The sequence below is a fragment of the Schistocerca gregaria genome, chromosome 1, assembly GCF_023897955.1.
Source record: "Schistocerca gregaria isolate iqSchGreg1 chromosome 1, iqSchGreg1.2, whole genome shotgun sequence".
Lineage (NCBI taxonomy): Eukaryota > Metazoa > Arthropoda > Insecta > Orthoptera > Acrididae > Schistocerca > Schistocerca gregaria.
This window is the reverse complement of record NC_064920.1, coordinates 828819138-828843657: the sequence shown is the minus strand read 5'-3', so window position 1 is coordinate 828843657 and position 24520 is coordinate 828819138. Positions and strand designations below refer to the sequence as shown.

General features: G+C 37.7%; 1 protein-coding gene across 4 annotated transcripts in view; it reads right to left on the bottom strand.

Annotated features, from left to right (window-relative positions):
- Nucleotides 1–2811: 2811 nt before the first annotated feature.
- Nucleotides 2812–24520, bottom strand: part of LOC126271953 (thioredoxin reductase 1, mitochondrial) — a 53854-nt gene continuing 32145 nt past the window's right edge. For all 4 annotated transcript variants that reach the window (XM_049974418.1, XM_049974388.1, XM_049974408.1 and 1 more), the window contains 3 exons: nucleotides 23424–23588; nucleotides 5170–5528; nucleotides 2812–3696 (listed from right to left, as the gene is read on the bottom strand). In XM_049974418.1, the coding sequence (XP_049830375.1) occupies nucleotides 3567–3696; nucleotides 5170–5528; nucleotides 23424–23588 (654 nt within the window). In that variant the 3' untranslated portion in view covers nucleotides 2812–3566. The remainder of the gene's footprint in view (nucleotides 3697–5169; nucleotides 5529–23423; nucleotides 23589–24520) is intronic.

Below are 24520 nucleotides of genomic sequence, written 5' to 3'. Positions count from 1 at the left end.
CAAGCCACCATGTGAAATGTGGTGGGATGTAACTTTTGCAGCTACTAGTCTTTTCCTTCCTGTTTCACTCTCAAACAGAACAAGTATAATTTACGTATTTCTCTCTCTTTCCCCTTTTTGTAACTAGCTTGCACTCTGGATGTTCACAATCAATAAAAATTTTAAAATCTGCTTCAATTTCATGTATTAATTTCATAGCTTCAGCAATATTTATATGCTACAACATAGTTTACACATGTTCTTGTTGTTTGATGCTGAAATTCTTGTCGTGAACTAAGATGGAGTGTAAAATTACATGCACTGCTTTTTCTTTATTTCATTCTATTTTTAAAACATATATTTTTTGTGTCATGGAAATATGAATATTTGCATCTATTCTCCTTTGCAGAGTGGATTTTTTGTTGTTGTTCATTTCTACAGACAAGGCAGCTACAGTATTAACACATAACTAAAAAAAATATTAGTCAGTGATTAATAAAAACTAAGATGTATGTTTATTAAGCTACTTCCTTACAAGATTGACAATTCACACTTAGTTTTAAATGAGTTCTACAAAGAGTCATGTTAAAAGCTTCATAGAGTGGAATTATAATGCAAGAAACCCTGGAGAACAAACATACTGCAACAGTTTTTGGAGGAATATTATTATGGTAGCAGTACAGTCAAGAGAAGATTTTCGTGAGATTATTTAGGATCATTAAGTCACATGAGAGGCAATGTTGACTGAGAAGGAACATATGAACCAAACTAGTTAAGATTTTCTTACTAGTTTCTGTTTGCAGTTTATACATGATGTCTATAATTAAAGTACCAGTATAGAAACTGGTATAGAAAGAGAACCTCTGCTCAGAATAATGTCAAATTTGAACAGCATATTATTCACACAGTGGAAATTTGACCAATAATTGACACTGTAAGCATTGGAATATGCAATGCAACACATGCATGGCACGTCTGTTCCTCAGTTTGTACCTGAGATGCACAACGACCATCTCTATGAAGAATCATGAACTGCTGGTAAAGCTCTTTTACAAGAACGGAGATGGTGCACCAGTAACCCTGCATAAGTTCCAGACACTCAAGGGTATGAGGAAAAGTAATAGTTTGATGTCTGCCAAGGGTCTGGAGAAAAGAGTTACAAAATTTGAAGAGACATGTTCTTTTGAAGTGCAATGCTGTAGAGGGAGGAAAGCATTTGACCCAACGTCTTGCCAAAAATGTAGCCGCAGCATTGCAGGGGGGTTGAGTGATGGTGAGCAAATATGCAGTGCACAGGGGTGCAAACACAGTGCCTAAAATCCGATGAAACAACCTGCATTGCTATCCATACACTATCACTGATGTTCAGGAGTTGTTTCCTGCTGACATGCCAGCTACACAAAATTCTACCTAGAATTTCTTGCTCGGGTGGGAGTGGACGGTGAATGGCTACGGAACACTCTGGACAGATGAAGCCCCATTTCTACCTCCACAGACATGATGATACACACAACTGCAGAATAAGGGCAACGAAAAATCCACATGTACATCAGCCGATACCACTATACAGAGCTGACTGTGTTGCAGGTTGACTTCATTGCTTCTCGGAGGGCCTTTTTTTTTTTTGCCCACCAATGTCATTGCAGCCCTTGAACAGCATAAATGTATTGGTACGATGATTTTTATGCAAAACAGCACTCCTATGCGCAATGCACAGCCAGTGAATTTAGGAAATGCAAGAATTATCAACCTGGCCATCCAGGTCACCTGATCATAATCCAAGTGATTTTTGGCTCTGAGGTTATCTGAAAGATAGTGTGTTCAGTGCTTCCATTATGAATGTAGCTGAATTGAAGGCACACATTGCACAACACATTCTGAACCTGACACCCCCTCCCCTGCTCAAGACACACCAATCTGTGTGAAAACAATGGACAGCACGTTGAAAATGTCTTACGTCAGTCTCATAACAATTGAAAACCAATGTCATTTTATTTCTTATGCAATTTTTAGCCCCAGAACAATTACAAATCAGTTTTTCCCATCCGATGTGGATATGACTTTGATGTGGTGTGCGAGCTTACTTAACTGTTTAAAAAGCCACAATTGTTAACTGCCGAACTTGTGCAGTCATGCACATTGAATGGTGATGATAGTGTAATGTGCAACACAGACCATACCCATCATATTTCAATTCATCTGTTGTTTGTAGCCAACCTCACATCACCGTCTATTGATAATCCCCCCCCCGCCCACACACACACCCACACCACCACCAACAGGCTGTTCAAGTTTTGTGTCTTTCTCTGCACTGGTTCTCTCTCTCTCTCTCTCTCTCTCTCTCTCTCTCTCTCTCTCTCTCTCTCTCTCTCTCTCTCTCTCCCCAGCATTCCAAAACCCTGTTTACTTTTACTCATTATCAGTATTTTCCCTGCCAAATAGAAAAACTATTACTATCTTTGAAGTCTCCTGTTCTAATTTAATTCACTCAACTGTTTTTTTTTTTCCTGCTTCCATCTTACAGTAAATAAGAGACATCAACAATTGTCATCTATGGTGCTTTGCATTCATCATTCCTTTTTAAATGTTTTGTTTGATTTCAACGTCTGGAGTTGAAAAATTTTCTTTTATTTGCATCAGTGCTCACACTTCCATTGGGCATAGTTCATACTTCGTAAAAGATGCCTTCATACAAATTTTAGATGGCTTCACTTGTCTTTCATTCACAATGTTAAAAGAATGCACATAAAAGTAAAGTAACTTGACATACAAAAATTTAGTGAATATACTGTGGGAAACTGGTACTAGGAAGATAAGAACACAACAGGAAACTGTTTTAGATACGTTTATTTTACAACTGTAATTACAACATTTAAACAAGTAGTCTACAAAAATAAAAATATTTTATGAAACTCAATCTGATGTTTTGAAGCAAGGGATTCAAATATAAATTGTCATTTTAAAATACTGATAATGGTACAGATCTACATCATATCGGAGACATTTCTGTGCTTATGGCCAAGTTACATCATGAAACAGGTGTGTGTGTGTGTGTGTGTGTGTGTGTGTGTGTGTGTGTGTGTGTGTGTGTGTGTGTGTGTAAACACTCAAAATACTATTGGAATACTCATTAGGAACTAAGCCTCCTTTTATTAATACTAGATCACATCTGTGTAATAAAATTTGAGCACCAAGTATTTACACCATGATCCACCAACACTCATTCGAACAAAGCAAGAAAAAATTAATTAGCAACAGCTTTCGAACTGAAGTACATGCACCGTGAAATCTTTTTGGCAACTTTTATGCTAGCTATAAAGTATCTCAAAATAAAAAATTGCTGAAATAAGTTTCATAAAAAAGTTAAATGGCAAGAACAGTAGAACAATTCAGATAAATTTTTATTTATAATTAAAAAATAATCGTTCCAAACAAACTGTAGAACAGCAGTTGAACTGCTTTGAATAGTGAAGTAACTTGGCCCATACTGTTATGTTGAAAGAAAGGGATGCCAGACTGATACTTTTAATGCAACCCAGCCTTTTGTATATACCCCAAATCCTGTTTCTTCTTCTTCTTCTTCTTCTCTAGCTGCAACAAGCCTGAGGAGTAGGATCCAGACCAGAGCGTTTTGTTATGTAGAGCCTTGTAAACTCTTCTGCAGTTGTTGGATGAATACCCACAGTGGTTACCAATTTATCCATAGTGAGACCACACCTGAAAAACAAACTCTGTTTCACAAAACAGGGTCAACTCTGCTCAGATGCTAGATTAGCAATTTCAAAATAAATTGCAACAGGTGGGGTTAGAGTTTGATACTTCAAGGTATTTAAAGCAAGAGAGGATGTATAAATCACACTAGTCTCAAAAAAAGTCAGTTTCATCTCATGTACTCTGCAACATATTGTACACTGGATGAAATAGGGTAATCTTATCGCATCAGCAACATTTTTCCTATTCCACTCAAGTAAAAAGTGAGCAAAAATGACTGTTTACAGGCCTCAGTACATGTCCAAAAAATCTCTTACCATATTCTCATGATCCTGATGTGAAATGCCAAAATGGTATAAATAGAGTTGCTGCAGAGTCCTCATGATATGCTTCTCTTAATACATCAAAAAACACTGTTTCACAAGGACACCATTCTTCCCAGTATTTCCACTGATAACATTATCGCTTCGCTCAGCTTTCTTGTGGCACAACAGATCTTACTTTGTTTTCTACTGAATGTAACCATCCTGCATAACTTAACAGGTTCTAGTAGTCAAAACTAATTTGAGCATGTAACGCACATGCTGTAACTCCTTAAGACTGTATCTTGGTTCTCAACAATAGGGTACAGTGTTTAACATATACCAAAGGTCCTGAAAGTTCATGTGCTGTATCGTTTGCAACATGAAGTGTGTTAAAAAGCAAACTGCGCATTCCAGTTGTTTTTCATGAATCTGTACTGATTCAGTGAGGGAACCTTCTCCTCCAGGAATGCCATTGCATATAATATAAAAGTAAGCTCCGGGGTCTTCATCTTTCTTAAAAACAAGTCATGTGCTACTAGTTGATGTGAAAAGATGTTCAGTATGAATGAAGCGAATACTGCAGAGTATTCAATACAAAGTCTACTTCTATCAGTGTATGACACATTGTTTGCCTTGAGTGCTCTTTTTTTCTTTTCTTCAGTACTAGGAGATCTTATTTCAAAACCACAAACTTGCAAGTTTATGCAGCAATCTAACAGTGGTATTGTAGTAGATACTTCTTACTTAATGAAATTTTAAAGCTTAGTATGTATTTACTGAGACTGTAATCTCTCTATACTTAGACCACAGAGTTTCATAGTTTGTTTTCTATTTCATACTTTAAGCACAGTGTTAGTGACTGTTTAACAGTCCCTCAAATCACAAAAATAAGTAGGTACACTTTATGCTTTTCATTCCATTTGGTTTTCTTTGCCTCTGTTGCCAACACTTAGCAAGTTAAGCAATACGAAAGCACAGCAGTCAATATATTTCAGAATTTTGAGTTTGTTTCAGTTACCAGAAATCAAATACTTAAAATGGTTTAGTATACAGTAAAATGCATTTCTAAATATGAAATATGCCATCAGTAGCAAATGTAGCCCTTACATTAGGTTAAATTTACATTACAGGCAAATGTTATTCATAAAAAATTACCTAATAAAAAATTACTTACTTTACTGCAGAGGCAAATCCTTGGATAACCTCACCAGCGTGGGGACCTACAAAATGCATTCCCAACACTTTCTGTGGTGATTCACGAAGGGAGACTACTTTGACGTAACAACGAGCAGGATTCCTTTGTGGTATGAAGAACTCTGTAGGCTTATAAAAAGCATGGAATACTTCAATCTTATCAGCACCAAATCTTTCTAAAGCTTTTTCCTCACTGAGACCCACTGTCCCATACTCAAGGGGTGTAAACACAGTTGTTGCCACATTTTCATAGTCCATTGTATGTGTGCTGTCAGTAAACAGCCGCTGTGCTAATAATTTACCAGCATGGATTGCCACTGGAGTGAGTTCTGGTTTCTCCTATATAAAGAAACAAACACAACTTATCAGGCCAACAGTAGTTAATTGAATGTAAATGGGACTGCTAAGTCCCTCATTTCTCTTATACATAGGGAGTACTGGCAGCTTCAATATTTGAATTACCATGTAAGTAGTTTTATCAAGATTAAGCTGTGCCATACAAAATATTGGACTCCCACAACCACAGCCCCAGTCACTCCAAAATTATTTTTATTCACACATATTCCTCATCTGGTAGAAATTAGTCAATGCTATGAAACAAAAGTTGTGTGAAGTTATTGGGGGACAGAAAAAGTCATTATCTGAATGTTGTTATGTCATAATCAATGTTAGCATGTAGCACATCTTTATTTATGTACAAAGTAAGAAGGAAAAAAGTGGGAAGTGTATGAAAGTAGATAAATACGATGTTATTTACAAACTTTCTCACAAGGTTTTTTGAAAACCTACCATTATTAGTCTTATTTAGTAATCTCTCAATTAACATGGGGTTACATGGACCCAAGACTGCACAGTGAACCAAAAACGTGGATTATCCGAAACACACATGGTTTTACTGAAAACTGCAAATGAGGACTCATCTAATAACGTGAAAATAACTTCACTGTATAAGAAAGTATTGAGTGAAGTTATTTTGGCCACTCACACAAGAGAACTGGGCAAGAAATGCTGGAGAGGTATAGTCTGTGAACTAAAAAGTCAGCAGTGCTCATTGTGGGGGAAGTTGCCTATCCTGGAAGAATGCTGCGGTACAGAATGACTGAGAATCTGTTTCCATCTGGCCGTATCTAACAGTTTGCAATGATTTACGTAGATTTTGTCAGTCTATGTTTCTTGCATTAGTATCTGTTTCCCACATAGTGCCAACACACTCTGTGAAAAATAAACACCCTCTCTGCATGTCTGAGTGGTGTCACCAGTGATTCACAAGGTGCACTGCAAAGAGTCAGTATTAAAATTGACACACTGTGGTTGCTACTTGTGACAGTGGGGAATCACCTGCTCACTTTTCAGTTTGCAAATCTATGAAGGACTGAAGTAAGTTTATGACCACAATCCAGCGACCTATCTTCCCTCACACTTCTACACTCCCTGTTACATACCCAGAGCACAATTTATCCATGAATGTGGCTTTACTGCACACAGACATGGTACACACATTTAATATTTGTTCCTAACCCACTTCATGTAACAGTGGACATTAATTTTAGCATTAAAACATTACCTTTAATAATCTGCACTTTTTCCATACCCTGCAATGCTGAAGTCGCCACTTCAGGGGAAGAAATGAACATATTTTTTGCTGGAAATTTAATGAAGTTTAACCTTCACTAGAAGGCATGATTCTCATGTTATTCAAGAAAAACAGCAACCTTCAAATGCCCCCCTCCCTCCTCCCATCCCACATGCTCGGGATTTTTAATATGTTTTACATGGCACTCCCTCCCACCACTGTACAAAATGTTTGTGACCATACAACTTTTCTGCTAATTTTCTTTTATTGTCTTTACCACAGGAGACAAACACACACACAGAAAATAAGCCACCAACATGTTACAAGGGAAGTGACCCCACATTTAATAAAATATGAAATCAGAAACAGAAAAATATTTGCGGGATGCCCAACAGTGGGACTAAAGCCCACATCAACCTCTGGTGCTATAACATGAGTCACATGCGTTATTGTGCACTCTGTGTGAAATATTTATTCTAATTTCAAAAGAATACTTCAAGGCTTCATTTTCTTAAAGTTACTGAGCTCTGCATGGACAATCTGGAAACCAGATGTTCTGCACCTGGATAATGAAGATCTCCCTGTATGTCAGATTTTTGCCAGTGCCCCGTTTTGTAAGAAATTTTCATACACTACAAGATGAACTGATTCCCACTGCTGTGGTGAGCGTAATTTTGTACAATTTCACACCAACAGACTGAATGTTGGTTTTGTACCTTATTTTAACAACATAGCAACTTTGAACTAACAGCATACCAGAGAAACATTCAAAGGACTACAATACACAAGTAGTTAATTCAATACTCACAAACTCTCAATGTTTGAGTACTTAAGCATATTCTTACATAATTTGACAATACATTAAAAGGGCTATTACAACCAACATGAATATTGGTTGATCAGAGCCTCTGAATGCTGGTTGTAGTTATGGTGAGATAAATGTACTAACTGATCTTCGATCATATGAAATGATCGATTCCCAAGTTGAAGATTCAAAACCCAGAAATCCACTACCATACAGCCACATGAAAATGTATAAATGTCAACACATATAAACACTTAATGTAATTAAGATGATTATTAGGGACTTCTTAAAAAGATATGCAATGATAAACAATTATTTGTACTTTATTTTTGAAGTGTACATTTCAAAGACTATTTTCACAAACAGATCTATGTAAATATATTTTCTCTGTTACATGTTGTTTGAGGTAGATCTTTGTCTATGAGCAGTTAGTAGTACTAGTATGAAGTACAAGGATGGAGTACAAGTTGTGTTAGCATGGAAAGTGTGTCAGTCACATCATATTCATCAAAAACTGTTACTTGTCAGCAGTGAAAAACTTGTACCACTGATTAAATTATTATCTCTCTCTCTCTCTCTCTCTCTCTCTCTCTCTCTCTCTCTCTCTCTCTCTCTCACACACACACACACACACACACACACACACAAAGCAGAAAATTAAAGAACATAAGGAAAGATGAAAACTATATGAATAAATACAGCACACTGAACAGGTACGTAAGGAGAGACATGGTGTCACATGTGAGTAATATTTTCAAGTGGACAACTCATACTGCTATGGAGACAAGGCCTAAGTGGACAAACACAAGGAAATGGCAAAGGTATATGAAGAAGAAGAAGAAGAAGAAAAAGAAAGGACTCCCAAAGGGGTGAAAGAATACAGTGAGTGGTCAGCATCTATACTGGATATTACTATCTATACTTAGGTTAGGGATTGAACCCTACGACAGTGTGACTACATAGAAAGAGCATGTCCAAATTATGATTGTGACATGATGCGTGTACTGTAAACCCAGAAATAAAATAAGGGTCATGGGAAGTACTAAACAACATGGAATGGGAATGGAGGGGGGGGGGGGGGGAGGGGGAGGAGGGGGAAGGTAGAGGAGGGGGGCAGCAGACCCTGATAAACTAAAAAAGGCTGTAGCAATACATATTTTTTTGCAAAAAGGTAATTAAAAATGTCACAAACTTATGGGGAGAATTCCAAATAGACCACTTAGCCATAACAAGTAAAAATACAAATGAAATTCTAAATGTGAGAAAACACAAAGGATTCTTTAAGTCCAACTGTCACCTGCTACAAGTAAAGATTAGGCCAATTCCAAGGAATAGAAAGACATCACAGAACAAAATTATAAGACCACATCCAGAATACATAAAGACAAAATTATTTAAGAAATTAATCAGAATACAACAGAGAATTTGACAGACCTGCCGAAGACAATGCGTTGGGGTCGCCTCCCAGGAAATTCAAACATATATGGTGGAAAGCAACTTGTGATCAGGCAGTTGAACAAAGAGTTAAGGCATGGAAGAAGTTTAGCAGCAACAGAACAATAGAAACATTGCAGGATTTCCACAAAGTCCAAAAACTATCCTCAAAAGATATTAGAGCAATGAAAAGGGCATACAACAAAAATAGACTAAATGAAATCGAGAAAGGCTTCAAGAAAAATAATGAGAAATTTCTCCAGAATATTCAGGGAAAATAAAAAGGGTTATCAGCCTCCAAACTAGAAACAAACACTACTGAAAATTGCAATATTCTTAAAGGATACTTTTACAAACTCCTCAACTGTGAGAAGCCCAAAGAAAAATTACACTTCACAAAAATACTATCAAACCCAGACTCGAAGCTGCCTACAATCACAGAGGTAGAGGACTACTAAACAACTGAATAACAGAGCCCCAGGGGAAGAAAGCATTAATGCCCAGATCTGAAAACTCACAGACCAAAATATTACAAAGAAAATTCATAAAATTCTCTTGGAAATATTGAGTACAGAGAAAATTACAAGGGGATGGAAATATGAACTGATTCACCCACTCCTCAAAATGAGAGACAGGAGAGACCCTAATAACTACACAAGGATCTCATTATTACCAGTCACTTAAATTTTGTCCAAGGTGTTGCTGAACACACCAGAACCACAAGTGGATACAAAGACAGGTGAGTAGCAGGCAGGGTTTAGAAAAGGAAGATCCAGTATTGAAAAAATTTGGAACCTGCGAACACATTTTAAGGTCAGACAGGCAAACAACAATGAAGTTACACTTTTAGACTTTAAGAAGGCCTATGACTCCATTGACAGGCAGACTCTCTTTGACACATCAGAAGAACTAGAGCACTGACAGAACAGATGCTCAAAGGCACCACATCCGGAATAAAATTTATAGGAGAAATTTCGGAGCCATTTGAGATACATACAGGGGTTGGACAAGGAGATGGTCTCTCACAACTTCTACTCAACATAATCCTGGACAACATTTTGAAGCAGTGGGAAGAAAAAAAAAGTGAATTAAGTTAGGAAGAACACGTGCAAACAAGACAATGCCTAGCATTTGCAGATGACTTGGCAACATTCGGCAACAAAAGAGAAGTAGTGCAAGAAGTCCTGGTATATTTACGTGAAGTCTCTGATAAACGGGGTTACAGATACGAGGGTAATGCCAAACGTAAGTGCTTCAATTTTTTATAAGTACATAGACCCGTTTATTTCTACATTGCTTTACATCAATTTACAGCTTTAACATTTAACTATATTTAACTATTTTTCGACATAATCACTATTTCTGTCGATGCATTGTTGTAGATGCTGTGGCAGTTTTTGTATGCCCATGTCATACCAGATCACCACCACACTGTTCAGAAAGTTATGAACTACTTCTTTCACCACGCTGTCAGAGCTGAATCACTTTCTGGCCAAATGCTCTTTTAACCTAAGGAACAGATGATAGTCACTAGTCACAAAGTCAGGACTATAGGGTGGGTGGGTGATTTTGTTCCACTGAAACTGTTGCAAGAGAGCAATGGTTTGCCAAGCAATGTGACAGTGAGCTTTGTCATGGAGAATGTGTACACTCTTGTTCAACATCTCTCTTCTATGGTTCTGAATTGCCCATTTGAGTTTTTTCAGAGTCTCTCAGTACCTGTCAGCGTTAATTGTGGTCCCAGCGATTCAGCTCCGACGACGAGGTGAAAGAAGAGATTCATAACTTTCTAAACAGCATGGCGGCAAGCTGGTATGACATGGGCATAAAAGAACTGCCACAGTGTCTAAAAAAATGCATCGACAGAAATGGTGATTATGTTGAAAAATAGCTAAATGTTCATGCTGTAAACTGATGTAAACCATTGTAGAAATAAACAGGTCTATGCACTTATAACAAAATAGGAGACCTTACTTTTGGGATTACCCTCGTATCATATGAGATAACACAAGATATGGAAAGAAAGAACAATACCCAAGTACTGATGGGATGGTGAGGCGCGGCGACTCGAGCGCACCGAGAATTTCTCGAGCCTCTAGTTCTCAAGCAATTCTCGAGAAGCTCACGAGAAATGGCTCGCCGGCGTGTGCCGCTGCACGCCAGTTGGCTGCGACAACATACTCCCCGCAGCTGTTTTATGAATTGAATGCCGTTGCTAAATAAACACGCTCGCTGCGCTCGTAACTAGTATGTCTCAGGTTTCATTCGAGTAAAGTTGTTATTCAAATCAATATGGACACTCGAAAACGAACGTCATGGTGCTGGCAATACTTTACGGAGGACGGAGATGAGGTTACTTGCAACATTTGTCGTAAAAATCTCTGTAATGTATCAAAAAATACAACGGGCATGATTAGACATTTTAAACTGCACAATTTATCAAGCAATAAAACAGCGACGTCCGTGGATACAGAGGCTCATTCTTCCAAAAGTGCGAGGCAGACAAAATATCCAGGCAGGTGTGATACAAAAGGTGAATTCCGTGCAAAAGTTCGGATAGTGTCCGAAGCGGTCCGCCACGCTAAACAAAATTGATTTTTTAATCTTACTCCGATAATCTACAACATACCCCAAAATCAAACCTATACTATCCTAGCTTTTGCATGATACGATATGTAATTTTATTGGACTAGTTGTCTAGCATAACGTATCCTCTTGCAGGAGCACTGATCTAAATCTTACGTTTCTCTTCACAGAGGGAAGTAAACAGGAACAACAGCTAGATGAAGCACTAGCGACCATGATGACAGACGATTTTCAACCGCTTTCAATCGTCGAGGACACTGGTTTTCGACGTTTTGTTTCACTGTTGGACCCACAATACTCGGTACCAAATGAAAAAAAGTTGCGCCTCATGATTGAGGACGATTTCCATAAACAGAAAGAGGCTGTAAACTTGGCCGTGGAAAACTCTACTTGTGTTTCTTTAACGACCGATATTTGGACCTCACTCAATAGTGAGGCATATATTGCTGTAACTGGTCATTTCATAAACACTAATTGGTGCCTGAAAGCTTTAGCTCTTGAGACATTCCGTTTCCCGGAAAAGCATACAGCGCTAAATATTAGTGAGGCGTTACGTAACGTGATTTCAAAATGGAACATTGAAAACAAAATTGTAAGCATCACAACTGACAACGCCAGTAACATGACGGCGGCCGTACAACTTATTCACAGTGGCAACATAGATATGCAACATGTGTCTTGTTTAGCACACACTATCAATTAAGTTGTGAAAAGTTCTTTGAACAGCAACAGTGAGCTCTGCATAATGCGGGAAAAGGCCAGAAAAATTGTTAGCTATTTTAAAACAACTTGCAATGCTAATGAAAAACTCCATGAGATCCAGGACCTAACGAAAAAACCTGTTCAAAATTGATTCAGGAAACTGAAACCCGATGGAACAGTACGTTTTATATGCTACAACGTCTAGTGGAGCAAAAGGAATGCATTGCAGCCTGTTTATCAACTTTGTATTCAGGTGTAGAGAACCTCACAGCTGATGAGTGGCGAATTTTGAGCGAATGTTTATGTGTACTAGAGCCATTCGAAGTGGTAACAAGTGAAATCTCAACTGAAAACTACACCTCTCTTTCGAAAGCTATTCCAATGATCAGACAGCTAATCATAACCGTATGCAATGGGAAGTGGGCTACCACGACAGCGCAAGAGCTACAGCAATGTCTGCACAACTCACTAATAGCCCGGCTAGGCTTAATAGAAACAAACAAAGCACATGCCGTTGCCACAGTTCTCGACCCAAGATTCAAAATATTACCATTTACGAATCCCATTCATTCAAAGCATGCCGTTGCAAGCCTAATTGCACAGTGCACTAACGTGGTAGAGACCGTACGATCTACTCATTCGGCTGCTAACGACACTATCCACGACTACCATGTCATACAAAATGCCAGTAGTTCCTTATGGGCTTTTTTCGATGAAGAGGTTTCCAATAAAAATCTAATGAAAAGCACTTGTGGTAGCACAGACCTGGAGGTACAACGACATTTGGAAGAGCCGTAGCTACAACGCACGGATAATCCTTTACACTACTGGAAAAAAAAAAATGAAAACAGTTACCCAGGTCTATCTGTCGTGGCAAAAAAATATCTTGCAATACCTGCAACTTCTGTTCCGAGTGAAAGAATATTTTTGAAAACAGGACTACTTATAAACAAACTAGGAATCAGACTAAAAGGCTAATTGGTTAATAAAATCATATTTCTAAGCAATGTGATGTAAAAATGCCTTCTGCTGAACAACTTTTGTTTCCTTTGCTTCTTCTATAAGTAAACATGTGTGCAGTTTCTGTATATAAAAGGTTATAGTACTTCTCTTTTGCGTTTAAGCATGCATGCATACATGCAGAATGTACAAGATAATTTATTTTGTACGAATAAAGCTTCTGTTTTATGCGAATCCTGTGCTTTGTTTTAAACAACAGTTCTATGATTTTTGTCTTATGAGACATATACTAATACTTCAGTAAACATTAATAACAGTAGTACAGTCGATATCAATCATAGAATTTCAAAGTTTTCCGAGCACGTACGTACGACTAGTACGACCGCTGCGGCTCAGTGCTTCGTGCACTGAAGGTTTGCGCAATTTCTCAGAGAGCGCAGCACAGTCAATTTCTCGAGCGTACCCGAGAAATTGCCTTCGTGGCACAGTTTCTCGAGCGCGATCATAGCCCATCCCTGTACCCAAGTCATGCACACAAAATATGGATTGGTTAACAGAGTGGAAAAATTAAAGTATCTTGGAGAATATGTATGAATAAGAGGTTCAAACAAGCCATCCAATATGGAAAAAACAGAAAATCTTTAGAAAGCTGCAAACTCACATGGATGCACTACAATAAAAGAAGCAAAGAAGCATATCTAGACAGGCAAAACTCAGGCACTACAATACAGTTTTACTGCCAGAAGCCCTCTATGCATCAGAAACTACCACAATCGGGGTATCAGGCATCACACAGAAAGAAAATATAGAATATAAAATACTTCCAAAAATTTTGGAGCGGTAAATAGAGGTGATATATGGATGAAGAGGCCAACCAGACAGACTCACAGCCATAATCAGAAAATGTCTTAACATTCTTTGGGCGCATACACAGAATTAACAACACCACACCCACAAAGAAGATTTATGATGTAGTCAACAGCACAATCAAAAAAACCAGCTGGTATCATGAAATAGAAGACAACCTGAAACAAACAGGGAAGAAAAAAACGATAGATGAAAGAGCAAAATTCAGAAACAAAATTATGAACAGGAAAATTTGAAGTAAAAGAAAGGAAGAGACCACGGAAAATATGGACAGAACAAAGGGAACACAAACACAGTCAAAGAATGAAGAGGTTATGGCAAGAGAGAAAGAAGAAGAAAATGAAAAAGGATAAATTGAATAATTGTGTAACATTCAAGTTCAATCACTGACTTAAAGGCAAAAATGTATTATAGTAGTAGTAGTAGTAGTAGTAACTATTGCCCAAATTTCTTTTCAATTATATTTTCAAAAATTCTTGAAAAGCTCGTGCACGGATTGATTGTCGATCTTCTCAACTGCCACAACATACTCAACAATAGTCAGTTTGGGTTTTGTGCTGGTTTTTGTACTGAACAGCAGTATTCTCTTAATCGTTTTGGACGCCATTAAAAAAAAAATTATCCAGCACGTGTTTTTTGTGTTAGCTCTAAAGACTTCAATTATGTAACCTGTCAAATTCTTTTGAAGAAGGCAGAATATTATGGTTTAGGTTGTGCTGTTGGTTCATGGCTTCAGCCATAGCTAAAAGACCAAAAGCAGACTGTAATGCTGAATGGCTCATCTAGAGAACCTGTCTCATCTCAGTGGGGGACTTCAAATGTGGTATGGCGAAAGGGATCTGTTTTAGGTCCACTGCTAGTTCTTATCTTCATTAACGACCTCCCTCTTTGTTACTTTCATAGATGATACTATAATTCTCACCTATTAATTGCCAAGCACCTATCCTCACCTATTAATTGCCAAGCAGCTATCTTGAACAAACTACAAACAAAGTTTCCACTGAAATTTTAAATTTGTTTTCTTCATATCGTATCTCACTCACTGCAAATAAAACTCATAAGAGGTACCAAACATCTACTGAGACAAAAACAAGATTTCTCTAGTGCCTTTCTTCAAATTTCTAAGATTTCCAGAACCTGTGGCAACACTGATTTTACTGATCCACCCCCAGTGTAACACAATTTTCTGTTGACTAGATGTATGCCCTTCACTCGAGATATTACTTAGAATGTATCTTTTATTTTATTTATGTAAGTTATATCTTAACTATGTACAATTTTACACATTCCATATCCTTACGATTCACTTGCTGTCCGGATCCACAGAACACGAACTTATCAAATGAACAAAATATAAAAGTCAGGGACTGGAATGGAATGGAGTACAAAGAAGCTGGAAGTTAAATGCTTAGTGGAGAAAAAGGCTGGAAAGATTGGAGGGCTTTGGTTTGTTATTGTCAATAGCATGGTCTGAGATAGCTAGATAGCCAGCAGTGCAACAAGGAGCACAAAATTATTAGACCATAACTGCTTAATAATAATAATAAATAGTTGACAGCAGGACCAGTATGATTAGTAAGACAATCATGAGGAGAAATTCTGCCCATTACAGCTGTTCTACAGTGACTTCTAGAGACTTTAGATGTATTCTTTACTAACAATCAATATGGATCTCTACGGCACCTGTTTGCACAATTACCAAGGAAAATAATAAGGCTACTACTATATGACCTCTATACTTTATAGTCAAGAAGAAATAAAAGCATAATAGTCATTTTAATGAAGAAAAGATCATGCAACTGCAACAGTCACTAGGTTACACATGGGGTCATGGTGAAATACTGCGTTAACATGCAATTTCCTTCTTCCCTTTCTGACAGTTTCCGCTATTACGTTCATTCACACAGTGACTGACAGATACATGGTCTCTCACACGCTCAGTAACAGGAGAGGAGAAATTTTTCAGAGTGTAAATTTCTAATAGATAGATAGAGTCAGCTTTCTACTTGGATTCAGTCTTACACCTTGTTTGGGATGAAACATTTTGGAGTTTGACAGACGAAACAAATTAATAGGGCAACATCTGGAAGTTGCATAGGACTGACAGGAGATTTATTTTTAATTTTTAAAAGTTTCAGTTCCTTCTGGTGCAATTATCAATATCAATGACACAATTAGGATTTTTATGTAATAAATTTGAAAGGTGTTTTGTCGAAAGATACCAAGAAAGTAAATTAAATATCAGAACCTAAGACAAAAGAAATGTGATGACCCAACATGCAATACAAAAGCAAGGAGTAGTAACACATTATCTCTCAGTTTAATGCCACAGTAAAAACAATTTGCAATCAATAAGTCTTACTTTATGAAGAGAATGTTCTAGAAGTTACTTATATTTACACCCCAGAAAATTATTTTCTGTTGTCCAGGGGCACTACTCATTTCTTGATACTAGTGCTATGACTGTGTACCCATGTAACTACCATATTTACCCGAGTATAAGACCAGCCTTAATATGACTCCAACTTTTTTTTTTTTAAATATGTTCCTTGAGAATTTTTTAAAAATATATTCTGTCTAATCAAACTTAAAAACTTACATTAACATATGGTATCAGCTTAAAAACTAACATTACGCCTTTTCTCAACTTAGGTCATTTATTCATTTTGATGATACAAAGCGTAATAAAATAGACAAAAAGAAATCTTTTACATTTTTTTACTTTTACTGGCTTTTCAGTTTATTTATCCTGTCGTCTGCTGTATCACTAAAACAACAACAACAATAATCATCATCATCAGCCTAACAGGACAGCTGTGAAACTTATATCTTCGTTGTCACAAATATTTGACTATTTCTTCTGAATATGTTGCAATTTCTGAGGTTGTGGTTGGGTGGGAAGTAAAAATACAAAACAATGCATTTCACTTCTATGCTGACTTGAGAACTGTTACCGTGTTTGTTGCTTCCAAACATATAGTCTACCCACCACTCTCTCATAGGCTTTGAAGAACCAGCAGCTCACACATCCCCCGTCATTCCCACCATACCACATGAAGAGCATTGACAATATTGCTGCATGAAATGCGGAAGTATGTCACTGGCCCCATCGTTAGCATCTCCTGCAGAATTGTATGCTATACTGAGCATATGTCAAATTTTAAAGTCAGTTCGATTCAGAGTATAAACAAATTCAGTCAAACTGCAGTTTCAACTTTGTACAAGTTCATAAAATGCCAAAGTATGCAGAACAGATTCCCATAGTTAGCAACATAATGAAATTTGCTGCCCTCTCACCACTCCCCACCCTGCAGTCCTCTTAGTTCTCAGCCAACCTTTCCATAGCACTGTGTTTGCACAATAGTGAAACACGGAGGGCAATATCTCTACAACAGGTCTTTTCACAGTAATTTATTCTTGTGATATCAAGTTCAGTCAGTTGAGTGTGATTTATTTCATCTGTTAGACATTTAATTCATGATTAGTTTTGTTTCTCATTTCATCTTATTTCATCATCCTGCTCTAAAGTCGATTAAAAGCTGATGATATTTTCCCCCAGTATTCTAACATGTGAACAATGACCAAATTTCTCATTTTCAACTCACTCACTCATTACACTTTCTCACAACCAAATAGAATACTGACTTGGATTCACAATCAAGTAAAAGTTTTTACAGGACAAGATTTTCGCTTTTGAATGTTACCTTACTGAAAAGTAGCAGAAATGAACAGTATGTATATGGTATCCATAAATGTTTGAGAACTTCCATTGCAGATCTGTTCAAATACAACAAAATTTTGTAAGTTAATAGCATTAAATTCTATTTTGTCCTGTGTTTCACAAAATCCTCAATTTTTAAGCAGAGTGTTAGATTGTTGTAGTGCCTAGCTCATAGTTTCTCACACATCCATCCATTGCACTAGCGCCGCAAGTTAAATGTCACATGATTGATTGATACTATATTGAGCATGTCTGCGTATTGGGAAATCTTGAGCCTAGGGCTGTGTTTCATCGCGACTAACTGCTTGGACAATTCAGTCATAGTCGCAGTCCAGGAAATCTCAGGTTCTTTTTGACTTTTTGATCGGCCTGTGATCTAGTGGCTTTTGTTGGTACTATCACAATGATCTGTCTTTGCGTTTTCAATGCACTGTGGATTTTAAGAATAAAAGTAACTGTGAAACAAAGACTGAAATATCTTCTATGGAGCACGTTACGCGTAACAATGGCAGCTAATAAATAAATAAAATATTACAAACATGACTGTAATTCCCAAGCTTTCGCTTGACACACACACACACACACACACACACACACACACACACACACACACACAAGGATTTAGCTACTTTCACAAGCTTTTGGAGCCAGTGGCTCCTTCTGGCAGAAGAGTTGAAAGGGAAGGAAGAGGGGTGAAGGAAAAGGACTGATAAGGTTTACAAGAGTACAGTTTAAAAAAGTCACCCACAACCCTAGGTCAGGGGCGACTTACTGGACAGGATGAGAAGGAAAGACTGTTAGTGATTGCACTGGATGAGATTTGAAAATCTGAGTGCTTAAAGGTGGAAGACAAGGCAATATGCAAGACAGATTACTACTAAAATGCCGGGGACGAGTTGTTAAGAGTGAAAAGCTAAGTGCATTAAACGTAACAAAGGTGGGCAGGTGGACAGCAAAATATAGACAACCCAGAAAATGAAAGACGGAGAAAACTGAAATAGTGTGAAGAAAGGGGTAGTTACGGAGAATAAATGCTGAGACAGATGAAATTAACACACATTAATGCCAGGTGAGTGGCAGGTTCCAATGACATGTTGTAGAGCTAGTTCCCACCTGCAGAGTTCTGAGAAAATAAGTGTCTGGGGGAAGAATCCAGATGGCGTGTGTGGTGAAACAGGCACCGAAGTTGGGGGTTGGGTTGTTTGGGGGGAAGAGACCAAACTGAGAGGTCATCGATCTCATTGAATTAGGGAAAGACGGGGAAGGAAGTCAGCCGTACCCTCTCAAAGGAACCATCCTGGAATTTGCTTGGAGCGATTTACAGAAATCATGGAAAACATAAATGAGGATGGTCGGACATGGGATTGAACCGACGTCCTCCAGAATATGAGTCCAGTGTGCTAACCACTGCACCACCTCACTCTGTGGGCACCGAGGTAATGACTATCATGTTGTACAGCATGCTCTGCAACAGGATGGTGTGTGCTGCCTGTATACACCCTCTGCCTATGCTCATTCATTCTGACTGATAACTGAGCTGTAGTCATGCTGATGTAAAAGGCTGAACAGTGGTATATGATGTGTCGTTTCACAGGTGGCTCGCCCTCTGATAGTACATGTTTTGCCAGTTATGGGCTGGAATATGTGGTGGTACGAGAGCGTATAGAGCACGTCTTGCACCAGGGAGTCACAGGGGTAGGAGCCATTGCGTAGGGAGAGGGGTGCTGAAGGAGCATAGGGTCTGATAAGGACAGGGCAGATATTGGGAGGGTGGTGAAAAGCTATTCTAGGTGTGGTGGGGAAAATGTCCGACAGAATTTCTAAACTGCACCCTTTCCCTAAACCTATCCAATCCTTTTCCTTCACCCCTATTCCTCTCCTGCAACTCTTCTGGCAGAAGGAGCCGAACCACTGGCTCTGAAAGCTTGTGAAAGTTATGTGTGTGTGTGTGTGTGTGTGTGTGTGTGTGTGTGTGTGTGTGTGTGTGTTTCCCCTGTTGTCACTGTGAGTAGATTTTTTTTTTATCTGTCCATTTACATTTATTATCAGTAATTGATTATTTTCATTATTACAACTGTTCATGAAGATAGAAAAAAGAAACTAATTTCTGAGCTTATTTTCCAGTGCATAAGAATAAAATTATTATTTTTTAATATCTTTTGTCAATTTTATTTGTACTTTGTACCACTGGTGAACTTTGCCTCTTGGAGGCCCTGAAGAGAGAAACTAAATGAGGCCGCCAGGCTGCTTAGAAATTGATGTATTTGTAGCGTACATTTTATAAAAATTGAATATTATACAAGTAATGATTAACAAAACAACCAAGAATTCATCATGTGTGTCCTCCACACTCTATTAATTGTAATGCACGTACTTGAAGATATAGATGAGAAAAATAGAATACAAATCGGCATTTAGCGCAGCAATCATAGGGTAGGGTGCAAAGAAATACAAAATAATAGACTAAGAAAATTAATAATTTTTTAAGTCTGGAAACAAATCTTGTACAATTATAATATCAGTTACTTTTGTAACCTTAGTATGAGATCGTAGTTATATTGATATTATTAAAGTATATGATTTCGTACCTTTATTTTGCTGAAGCTCTCAATAATGCCATGGAATCTATTTCACCTAAAACTTTTCTTTCACGTGATTAACTGGACAGATTGGCTAGTCATTCTTGATACATTGTAGAGTGAATATTTTTTTATTAGTTTCAGTTTAGAATTAGTTTCAGATTAGACAACTTCTCTCGCATGATGTGACTGACACAAATGGTTGAAGTGATGTACATGGTAACGATTCACGAAAGTCCTACTTAATCACAAATTTGAGGATGTCTTGGGCTGCCCATCTCGCAGGAACATCCGTACTTGTATCAGTGGCGTGTAGATGCCTCTGATATCTTTATTTCTTGCACACCTGCTCCTAATCAAACTAATATTGACTTTCTACCAGATTTTCTAGTGCTACAACCAGGGTCTTATAGGGAGCCTCAAGCATAAATTTTGTCTCACCACTTTGGAAAATTTAGCCGATTTCCTTCATGCTCATATATTATAACAATTATTTCATGAATCAGTCCATGAATTCGAACATTAACCGATGAACTACTACTTGAATCAATAATCCACTATCATAGCTAGTTACCCAGCATTGCTTTAATTATGCTCCTACTTCCTCCTCATCACCCAATTTTACTGTCCACATCACTGCAGTGCCTAGTGTTAAAAGTAAGAGCACTGCCTATAGCTGTAGTTCATTCCATCACTAAAAACTCATTCAGGATTTTAATTTGGTGAGTTCTTTATTCAAAGTCATTTTTGAAGATTGTAGATACTGGTGGACTAAATTTGCTTCCTTCAGGATCATGTGAAGAAAGTCTATTTAGATAAAAAACGGTAAAATGACATCACTGGAAGCTTACTGCAAATCTAGCAATGAGTTTTGATTTGGATGGATTTTGTATAACTTTAAAAATGCTAACAACTGGTTTCACATTTTCTTTTATGATTTTAACTGAATTGCAATAAGAACTCCAGCAAGTATCAGACAATTGTTTAAAACTTGTTCCTATTTCTTCTACAATTAATTCCCATCAATACTGGATGCAGAAGACAAAAATAATGAACTTCTCCACAGTTCCAATTCAGGTGACTCTATAGGGGACACATGAGAATGCCTTAACTCCACAGAAATGTAAGGAATTATTGGCACAGGGCATGAACATGGCTTTTGAACTGACTTCTCAAAATTTTACTTGTATTTCTCCCTATGCACCTCTCATTGATGCAGCAGTGTCATAACCTTGAGCCCTGCACAATGCAATATCCAGTCCATCTTTACCCCAGCTGCTGTTGTCTACCTTCTGACATATACTCTGCAGTACTTCCAGACCTAAAAGAACAAACTGAAGGAAGTGTGTAACTTTGACCATGCTATCTAACTATTTGGCTCGTCTGTTTAGTCTTGCTTTTATTAGGAGTGCTGTTAAAAATTATTCTGCAATATTTAGTTTTTTTATATCTGCGTTAATTTGTTCCTTAACATGTTCAGCCAAAATAAATAAATCCCTTTTGTAAAATAATAAGGCACTCCCTTTACCTACCAGTGGACTCTCAATAGTGGATCTCTTTCATCACGGATTGGATCAGTTCTAAGAAATTTCCTGTTTTCTGATGTGATGTTTGCCTGATGACTGTGGAAATCAAGGGCTAAAAATGCTGCAATACCTAAAAGGCAGTGCAAAATGTTTCCTTATTCCTTGGTCTCATCATTAACTCATGCACATATTTTTAAAATGTGTCTTATAGTAAATCTGTGTATGTGGCTTAGGTATCAAAAAACATTTCATGTACAATTATTGTGTCTAGCAGACAACTGGTTAGCATTTTAGAGTTTCATAGAGTTCTATGCAGTGTTTAACAAAAAAATTCTCAAACTTCTGAACACATCCAATATCAATTACCATGACCTGATTATAGATAAGTTTGTATGCAAGTTCATATTCTGCACACGTACAGGGTATTTAACTCCAACTTCCTCTTATTTATTCAACATATTCTGGCCTTATTTAGGATTTGATTAAAATTTGTCTAGTCCTAGAGGCCTCCAAATCTGAAAGCTCTCAAGATCACCTCCTATATGTACAACATAACTTGAAACTTTTCTGGGAGCAGATGACTGACACTAGTCCAGTACACATTCTTTCCACTCTATGCCAGCCTTAGCTAGGGAACAATACAGCACCAATAGCATGTAATAGATATTGTTAATACAATGTTCATTCCAGCATGCTGCTTACCATGTAACAAGATAGCAGTGCTTGTTTCCTCCATACACAACCTCCCCCCCCCCCCCCCCCTCCGCACCAGCCTATGTGCCAAGCAGCAATCGCATGCTTCTATTCCCAACATATTTCAGTTCTATTATGCTTCTATTGTATGGTGTATCATATCACAAATAAATCGTTAAGTCTCATTGCTGGTTCAAGGTCTATTCTTTACAGTAAAAAGAATTCTCAAAGTGGGCAACCTGTCCATATGTTGGTTGCAGTCTTCAATGGAGATTGATACAAAGGCAGAACTCAGATGCTGCATTATACAGTATAAGTTTACATTAAAGCACAATGTAATATAAATCCTAATGGCAAGAGAGAGAGAGAGAGAGAGAGAGAGAGAGAGAGAGAGAGAGAGAAAAAAAAAAAAAAAAAAAAAAAAAAAACTGGTCAACGGCCTATGTAAAATTCAATAAAATTGAGTTTTACACTCTTTCTTTTGGTGGTAACAAAATAGGCAGTATTTAAATGTGATGAGAGTAACAAATGAAGTGCACATATCACTTGATTTTGAGTGTAGGACTCAATCCGAGGCTTTGCACTGAATGAGGATGTGAATATGTTCAAAGCTACAAAAGCCTGGCTTTCAAAACTAGGAGTTCCTCCTTTCTTTTGCCAACCAGGTCACTAACATTAATGTATATTGTCCATATTGAACACACACACACACACACACACACACACACACACACACACACACACACACACACACACAGAGACAGAGACAGACCAGTTTGTCGACTTACATGCAAAACATCTCCAACTGCAAAAATGTGTGGTACATTAGTACACTCATCACAGACAGCAATCTTGCCAGATTCTGGAAGGGTTTTCACTCCTGCAGCACTCACAGCAAGCTCAGTTGTTAAAGCACGACGACCCACTGCAAACAACACTGTGTCGTACACATCCTGAAATGAAATATAAAAGCATACATTAGCTTTGATACACTGTGTGCGTTGGGCAAATACATGACCCAAAATTTCACGGATACGGGTGTGGAGGGCAGAGGTGGAGGAGGAGGAAGTCCATACAGCCTAAGAATAATTCCTATATTTTGATAGTGTTGATCATTCCTCAAGATATTACATTCAATGAAACATAATGGACTTCCTCACAACATAGTGATATGATCTGGCAGATAAATTCAAAATGATTTTGTGTGCATACATTGGTAACTTCATATATGTGGTTTGTATTCTCAGCCATATGGCAGCTTTGAAATTCCACAATGTTTCAACAATAATACTATCATCATTTGGAAAACTGAATAATTAGCATTTGCCTTTTTTCAATATATTTTAAAGGGAAAAGTGTTTTATCAGTAATTCAAGATAGAATGATTTATCATCACACAAAAGCTCTTTACATTCTGCAGATGACAATCAACTCCCCATCTAACAGTAAAGACAAAATCTCTCAAAGAATATGATCATGTCCCTGACGATCAACAGGAGCTGCGGATTTGAATAAATAAATACTTTCCTTCAGCATGCTGAATCAGGTAGTTAACACTGCATATTTTAAACTGCTTTCCAGAACAGTTTAGTATTGCCCTTGTCTGCAGCTAAAATAACAATATCTCGATTATCTGTAAGTGAACAGAAAGCAGCCACCTCTGCTGCTATTATATTACTATTGGGTGGACGTACCTCAGTCAATACATGACATGCCTTCCTCCTAGCATCCTCTGCAGGCTCAAGAGGTAGTTTAAAACCAGCCTGTTCAATAGAACTAATAAAACCAGCCAGTGGTGAACACTTTAGCATCGGTGCAAAATTTAAACCTTTCCCTAGCACAGATAAAGCTGCTTTGCCAAAACCTTTCTCTGTGAGATTTATCA